General features: G+C 34.9%; 1 protein-coding gene across 1 annotated transcript; it reads left to right on the top strand.

Moving 5' to 3' along the window:
* Nucleotides 1-1,206: 1,206 nt before the first annotated feature.
* On the top strand, nt 1,207-5,052 carry LOC104246501 (uncharacterized). Its single transcript, XM_009802313.2, has 4 exons — nt 1,207-1,823; nt 2,307-2,474; nt 2,704-3,460; nt 4,077-5,052. The coding sequence occupies exons 1-4, from the start codon at nt 1,278-1,280 to the stop codon at nt 5,015-5,017; spliced, it is 2,412 nt and encodes an 803-aa protein (XP_009800615.1). The 5' UTR covers nt 1,207-1,277; the 3' UTR covers nt 5,018-5,052.
* The last annotated feature ends 3,954 nt before the right edge of the window (nt 5,053-9,006 follow it).

The following is a 9,006-nucleotide window of genomic DNA, read 5'->3' as shown; positions in this document are numbered from 1 at the left end:
TTATGAACAGTGATAAGTTTATATTAAATTTTATGATGTCTCCACTACCGCCAAAACCGGAGTCCGCCTCTGCCCATAACTCGTCTTAATTAGTTATTGAGTTCGCAATAATATTTTATACATAATTAATGGATTTTCTAATATAAATACATAATTATCAAAACAAAAGATACTTACTTCTCTCTAGCTCTGCCCTGGGTGCTGCTAACCAACAAATTGATAATGGTCAAGGTGCAGGTTTTCAACGTATTGTCTTGACATATGGGTTTTGGACTTATGCACAACAAGCTTGTTTTCTACACTGATGATAAGGTGAAGATTGAGCTATTAATTGGGGGCAAAAAGACACTTTCTTTTGATGCTCATCCTAAACTGTTTTGTAAATATATGTGAGTCACTCATTGTGGCTAACCAAAGTTCTATATCCAAGTGCCATTTCATCAGGAGTACCACATAAATACGTCGTTACACATAATTCCAAGCCGTACCACAAGCTTTTTAAGGTCACATGAAGAACTCGTATATGAGTCAATCTCAATAGTTTTCATGGTACAGATGAAAAGATGGACTACATATATGAACACGTCCTCTCACGTACGAATCTGATTAGTTTTCATAGTCCAGCATGTGAAATTCTCTTTTAGATAACAGGGTGGTGATAAGATTCGAATTAGAACCACTGTCTGCTTTGATATCATAGTGAATCATATACATATCTCACCTAATAATTTAAGCTGTTAGAAGAAAAAAAGACTTTAATTTACTTAATTATGTCTCAACCTTGATTTTTAAATGAATGAAATGGATGCCTATAAGGATAATTTTAGGAACGAGCTTGCTCAAGGATGTATCAATGAGGATTAGATAACTAAAAATATTGATTCTCCTTTGTCTTTTAAAGTTTTACTTCAGTGTAGCATTTTCTACTGACCAAAAAAAAAAGACTCAGATCATGACGAAATCCAGAAAATAAGTTTAAGGGTCATTGTCAACTCATTTATAAAATCTTCTTATCCTCATCCATATATTACTAAATTAATTAACTCATTCACCCTAAGTTTCTCATAGAACGTTCTTGGCTGGCGTAGCCTTCCACTTTAGTACCCCAACCCCACAAGGATCCCACCACTTCTCACGTGCTGTCCTACAAAATCCAACTCTATAAAAACCTTTCTCCTGTCCCAATTTTTTCCACTCATTCGAACGTCACAAAATAAGGAATTTAAAGCCTTAACTGAACTTAGCCAATACTAGAAAACGTCATCATCTCCTCTCCAATGGCAACCTCTAGCTTCGAATCCAATCGAGCTAGAGCTGTATGGCGGACGTGCCTAGCGTCCGCCTTTCGGACCGCCTTAGCTTGCTCCATAGTTGGTGTAGTCACCCTTTTCGGGCCAGAATGTTTCAAGACTCAAGTTGCATTCCCAGCATTTTCCTACGTTACTGTTATTCTTGTTATAACTAATGCAACATTAGGTGACACTTTGCGTTGTTGTTGGCTCGCGCTTTACGCCACGGTCCAAGGTGTTTGTCCTGCGATATTGAGCTTGTGGTTGATCGGCCCGGCCCGGCTCACGGCCAGTACCACGGCTATTGCGGTGGCATTGAGCGCGTTCGTCGTGGTGCTACCCGAAAACACTCACTTGATAGCTAAGCGCATAGCGCTAGGACAGCTTGTTATTGTGTACGTAATAGGTTATATTAATGGTGGAAAAACTGAACCGGTTATGCACCCGGTTCATGTTGCGGCTAGCACTGCTGTTGGAGTTGGGGCTTGTGTTTTAGCATTGCTGTTACCCTACCCAAACCTTGCTTGTTGTGAGGTGAGAATTAGAATTATTTCTTTGTTAAACTTCTCTTTAATTCTCATGGTTGTTGAAAATAAAAGTAGTAGCGCGCGCACTAGCGGTATATCGAGTTTAAATACTACTAATCACTACTTGACTAAATGTTATGAAAGTTAGTGTGAAATGCATTATTACTCGTTTCATTTTCAACATTTGCATGCACTTTCTCTTCAAAAAAAATCAGTATATCTTTACACTATCAATATAATTTAATCTGCGCATAACGGGTTAGCTGAGTTGGTTGGGCGAATCTAGGACCGATTCCCCTCACCAGCAGTCTCTCAGTCAGAGCTCGTCGCACAGGGCTTGCCTAGTGCGGTTTACATTTTCTGTGTGGTGTGCGATTACCTAGTGCGTATATATATATAATCTCTATAGTCTTCTACAAGAGATTATATATATATATACATATACTGAATAAATATTTTATTTTAACAAGATTTTGGTTAATGTTTATAGGTAAAAGAGAAAAGCAGGCTCTTCGTAGAAAATGCTTCGGAGAGGATTAACCTGTTTGTGAAGGCATTCTCAGCTGAAGACAAAGAATCTGCACTTGCTTTAATTTCTCAAGCCAAGTCCTTAGTTAAAAATGGACCCAAACTTCTCCAAGCTATTAAATCCAAACAAGTAAGCTCCCATGATAAACTACTACATGTTTAACTTATGTTGTTCGGACTAGCAAAAATACCGTCGCATGCATGTCAGATTCTCCAAATATAGTGCGTCTTTTAAGGATCCGTTACGGATGCAACAACGTTTTTGGAGAGTCCGAACAACATAGTTATTAACTACTATTTCAGTAGTAATTCTAAGTTAAATTTGTCCTCATATTTTTTGTAAAATAATTTTGTAACAGGAAAGCATGAAGTGGGAACGATTTCCATTCAAGTTTTTAAGACCATATGGGGACAATCCAGGAAATAAATTTCAAGAAATTCAAACACCGTTAAGAGGAATGGAAATTGCATTGGAAAAATCTCCTCCATTTCCACTTGATATTCTTAACTCAGAGCTAAAAAATGGTCTAGAAAAACTAAGTGATCACATTTCAAAGCAAGTCAAAAACATTTCCCTTGAGTCAGCAACTGTCCCAGAATCAAATGCAGAAAATGCTGAAAAGTTCCTCCAAACACTTCAAACAATTCAACCAACAAAAAAAGATTTACCCTCTTTATTCTTTCTTTTTTGCCTAAAACTCCTGTTAAATAAACCAATTTTCCTTTCATCCAAAAAAGAATCCAAGAAACAAGAAGAAGAAGAAGGATTTATGAGTAAGACATGGACCAATTTGGCAGTTACTATAAATAGCAGAAGATTTATGGCTGCTTTCAAACTCTCACTTTCTTTAGGCCTTGCAATTTTCTTTGGATCTATTTATAGTAAGGAAAATGGATTTTGGGCTGGGTTGCCTGTTGCTATAAGCCTAGCAGCAACAAGAGAAGCAACATTCAAAGTTGCAAATGTTAAAGCTCAAGGGACAGTGTTGGGAACAGTATATGGTGTCATAGGATGTTTTCTCTTTGAAAGATTTGTGCAAATAAGGTTCTTGTCCCTGCTTCCTTGGTTCATTGTCAGCAGCTTTTTGAGCCGTAGCAAAATGTACGGCCAAGCAGGTGGGATTTCTTTTCCTTTTTTTTTTTTTTTTTGTGGCTTTGAAAGATAAAATTTATATATATATTATAGTACTAAGTTAAGATTAAACTACAAACATTTCTAGTGAAATTTGTCCAACGCAAAATATTTTAGGAATCTTAACACAATTAAATCGGCTGGTTTCACTGTATATTTTTTCTAGCCAATATATATCGATTATATACTGATTATATATGGTTATATACATTATACATGAACTATAAATATAGTACATATTCGTCGCCTATTCTTAGTTTGAGCATATGGGCGATTACAATAACAACATACATATTATAATCCTACAAGTGGGATTTGGGAAGGGTACATACTACGTACGCACACTTTACTCCTGATGTGAGGTGGACGACTATTTAGATTTATTATTGAGTATTTAAAACAAAAGGGGGCAGGGTATTTATGAACTCAAAAAAAGTTCTTCTTTGTTCAATCGAACCATTATTTTTTATATGGAATATAGGTATACAAGTGAAAAATTATTAACGTGTCAACAAATATTAAAATCAAAAGTTTAACGTATTAATTAAGTTTAAAATTTTGGCTATGTCTCTGATCTTTTTCATTTTGCTTTGTGCTTAGGTGGGATTTCTGCTGTTATCGGGGCAGTACTAATTCTAGGTAGACAAGGATTTGGTCCCCCAAGTGAATTTGCCATAGCAAGAATTACAGAAACTTTCATTGGATTATCATGTTCAATTATGGTGGAAATTTTGTTACAACCAACGAGAGCTTCTACATTAGCCAAAATCCAACTTTCCAAGAGCTTTGGAATTTTGCATGATTGCATTGACTCAATAAGTTTCAGTTCATATAGCAAAAATAGCTTAGAAGAAAGCCAAAAGAAGCTAAAATTCCACGTAAATGAATTAGGAAAATTCATTGCGGAAGCTGAGGCAGAGCCCAATTTCTGGTTTTTGCCTTTTAGTAATGCTTGCTATGGTAAGCTTATGGGGTCATTATCAAAAATGGTGGAATATTTACTTTTTGGGTCACAAGCACTAAGATTCCTAGAACAAGAATCTGAAAAAATAGACAGTAATATGTGGAAAGCAATTGTGAAAAAACTAGATGCTGACCTCATGCTTTTTAAGGATTTAATTGGCTCTTATACAAAATGTTTTGAGGAGGTTAGTTTGGTAAAATCACTTGTGGTACTTGACAAGGAATTTGAGAAGAAGAAAGTTGCTATTGATCTTGAGTTGGGAAAATTACCAACCCCTTATAATATAAGGTCTTTAAATGAAGAGGAAATTGAGGAAAACTTAGTTTCTTTTCTTCAACATTCAAATGAAGTTGTGGATGTTATATTAAAAGGTGGTGAAAATGATGAGAAACTCAAGGGAGAATTGGTTTTAAGTTTGAGTGCATTTGGTTTTTGTATGGATAATCTTGTGAAGGAGACTAAAGAAATTGAGAAGGGAATTAAAGAACTTCTACAGTGGGAAAACCCCTCATGTCATGTAAATTTGTATGATATTTCTTGTAAAGTACGGGCTTTAGCCAATACTGAAACAAATTGAAGATAATGATATTTGAAATTTGATTGTTGAAATAAGTCTCTTCTTATAAATTTCTACACTTGAAATTTCTTCTTCATAGTGAACTTTTAGGTTTTTAAAATTACCAAAAAGAGTGGATGTAGCAAATTTCAAGCATGAATTTTTAATAAAATATGGTATACTAAGATCATTTGATCAGTCTAATGAAACTCCATCCAGAAGGCTAGGCTAGGCAAAGATTCATTTGATTTTTCGTTGAGTAAGTAATTAACTATTGAATCAAGGGCACTATTCAATATTTATGGAGTATGGGTGTCAACATATAATATTGGACCAATTTTAGAAAATACATACATAAAATACCTAATTTGATCGAGAGACCATGGGTTCACGTGCCCATAATTTAGGTTATAGATCCTCCCCTGTGTAGGGAGGAAGGGGGAGGAAGAACGCATGAGCAAACTATTCAACTAGTGTTTCTATCGGACTTTTAATTTGTTCTTAAGAGTTCTAAGCAAAATATATATTTGTTTTTAACATATATACACTTATATATTCAGAATTTTTGCCGAAGTTAACGGCGTTTGGTGATTCCTCTTTTCAAGCATAGTCCGCGTCTGACCGTACACACCATTCTATGCGGAAAAAAAATATTTTAAAAAATCAAGATAACTTACATGTATGTATGCACATAAATAATACATTATTTTCCGTGAAGGACCTCTTGTTATTAAGCATAAAACTATTTGATTTTTCGAATAATATTCACATAGAGTATTGACATATGCAAGATTTTGTACATGCACACATAGGAATCCTCCTTGTTAGTGCTAATTAGTGGCTCCGCCACAGGATATTACCTAATTAATCTCCATCATTCCATGCATGTTGAGCTCCTTCATTTGGAAGAAACGACCTTTCTATATCCAGAAGGCTAAGCTGATGAACTATTAGGTTTTTAAATGTTCAAATACCAAAAAGAGTAGAAGTAGCAAATTTCAAGCATTTTTAATACAGTATGTGTAATACCCTTTATTAAAATAAGAGCATTTACCTAATTACTATAAAAGCAAATTAACAAAAAAGGAACAAGTGGGCCTTAGCCCAACGTAAATAGCATTAGGGGAAGGGAAATAGGTTAAAGAGATTTGGGGAAAAAGTTTTAACCAACTACTTTTGGAGACCAAAAAAATTAATGTGAGATCGGTGTCTCTCTTTCGAGTGAAGGAACACAGGGAGTACTCAACGCAAATTCATACAAAGAACGGAAAAAAAATTATGAAGAAAAAAAACAATAGAAAGAAAGAAGGGAAGAACCAAAGATTTAAAAAGCTATGAAGATCATCTTTTCAAGAAGCTTTCACAAGCCTTCTCTGGAAATTAGAGGAGATGCGATTGAAGGGAGTTTGAAAAAGGAATTTTGGCAGCAAGATCGTAAGAATAAAGAAAAAAGGGAAATTCTTGGCTCTTCTTCAGTAACGCCTCACGCAGGGGAACAAATATATAGAAAACCAAGATTTGAAAGGTAGTTCTCTAACTCATGACCATGAATTTGACTTTTATATAATATGGGTAAGCTAAATTATGGATTAGTTGAATTTCTCATAGCATAGATAAATAAAAGTTGAAGAATTGATTTTCAAATATGAACCCTAGAGGGTTTAGTATTCTAATCTAGTTATGAATTAGCATGCACAAGGAAATTAACACGAGGTCGATATGATATGATTATAGATTGATTGAAAGGAGTCTCATAGACTACTCGAGGTGGCAGGCATGGTATTTAGACAGGAGTACTGTGAGTAGTAATCTTACCGCAATTTGTGTTTTCATAACCTGCATGATTTATACCTTATTTTGAAATTAAAATGTGTTACCGAATATTTGAAAATTGCATGTGGGATAAGTCTTTTATTTGATATGGTACCGAACAGTTTACTTGAGATGTTTACCAATTAATCTAAATATTTTTACCGTTACTAGATATGTTTTACCGTTACATGAGATGTTACAGTTATTTGAATTATTCTCACTGTTACTAGACATATTTTACTGTTACTTGAGACATGATTATCATTACTGAAATAAAATTACAAGATTTGATAAGAAATAATATGCCCTTTATTATTTTGAAAATACTTTTGTACGAGTATTTACTGTTTACAAGAAAGAGTATAAATGGGAGGAGACTTTGAAGGATCCCGCAGCTAACGGCGGGTTCATTAGACCTAGTGCACCTTGTATTTACCGATTACCGAGTACAATTATAGCCCTCACTAGTGGGAAGGTAGAACTAGCATACAGTTATATTTTTCCCTCGAGTAGGGACCTACCGTTAAAGTTGACTCCTTTTACGAAGGGGTCCACATAGTGATACAGATTACATGATCCTTTCTTGAAAACCTCCCAAACATAAAAAATTGATATGACATAGTGCTTACCGAGTTTATTACCGAATTGTTAAATTAATTTTTTTATTACATGAAACACATGGTGAGAGTGATTATTGTTTATTATCTATGAAAAAGGGCATTTATTCATGATATTTTCTGATTACTTCACAAACATGTTTTCTAACTTGTCCCCTATTAAAACGATTGTGGTTAAATATTTTTACTCACTGAGCTAGCGACTTACTCCCCACTATTATTTTTACAGAGACAGCAGTAGACGCAGGTGAGGATTCCGTTAATTAGAGTACACGAGTTGATAGTTGCTGGTGAGCCCCGCATTTACTCGCGTGGGAAAAAATTGTTATTTATTTACTATAGTCTCTTTCTTGAAACTCTTAGAGTCGCTCCATAGTCATTTTCATGAGTGTCATATGTATTCTTTTATTGATATGGACTTGTGACTCATATTAGACTTTTCTATCGTATATTTGGAGATGAAGTTAGTATTATTGTGTTGGAAATACTTCGTACATGAGGATTATAACTTGTTTGGTCGATATAGGTTGGTTGTGTTGTTGATTTCTAAGACAGATTTATTTTTGGATAGTCCTAAAATATGGAAAACTCTGTCCAATTTTCTGTAAATTATCGATGAAGCTTACTTGGGGGCAATTGCTCTTGAGCGCCGGTCATGATCCTAAATCGGGTCGTGACAAAGTTGGTATCAGAGCCCTCGGTTATTCATGTGACTAATGGAGCATACGTCGGTAGTAGAATCTCAATTATGGTTATGTAACCGGTCATTCCCATAATCGTGATTCTGCGAGGGTGTGATAGAATATGTCTTGTCTTTCTTTCTTATTCCCATGTACTTGTGTAGCGATTAATTTAAATAACGGAATTTGTAACCGTTTATCCTGTTCTTATATGGCTTGGACCATTCACCAAATAGAATTTGGCTATAGGTTTCGAGATATCAAATGTTGCCAATGGATAGGCAATCATCTCCCAGCAAATGAATGCGATAAAGGTAGTATACAATGCCAATAAAAGGTCCATTGTGTTAGTAATGGGGAGTTTTCACACCGGTAAGATGTGTAATAGAGTCCATTCCGAAAAAATTGTACCGAAAAAATGTGTAATAGAGTCCATTCCGAAAAAATGGTAGGGAACAAAGAAGTATCCTTAATAAAGTCCCCAAGGTTGAATTCAGAGGAACCTTAATTGTTTTTGGTAATATACTAACCACATTACGAGCTATAGGATATTTTATGGAGAGGTCTATGGAACAAGCAACTTATAGATTAGAGAACATGGTGAATACATGAAATGATACCATATTATTTGGGATGCAAACAAGAGCAGCACAACTAATTTAGTGATGATTTCACTAGAATATTTATGAATTAATTCCTTCTTGACAGTTTGTAATGTAAGCTTGCTTGCTAGATAGTTTAAGTAATTAATTTAGACGATGATGTACCAACATAAGTCATTCTCAGCTTGACATGCAACATCTCAAGTTTAGATGTTGGTGAAGAATATCTAACCTTCTAAACGAGAAGTTAACCCCACACTTGATGAATCTAATATATTCTGTGGCAGTTGAACTTGGCC

The sequence above is a fragment of the Nicotiana sylvestris genome, chromosome 11 (genome assembly GCF_000393655.2).
Source record: "Nicotiana sylvestris chromosome 11, ASM39365v2, whole genome shotgun sequence".
Classification (NCBI taxonomy): domain Eukaryota; kingdom Viridiplantae; phylum Streptophyta; class Magnoliopsida; order Solanales; family Solanaceae; genus Nicotiana; species Nicotiana sylvestris.
The sequence above is the reverse complement of the archived record's forward strand: the minus strand, read 5'-3'. Positions and strand labels throughout refer to the sequence as shown.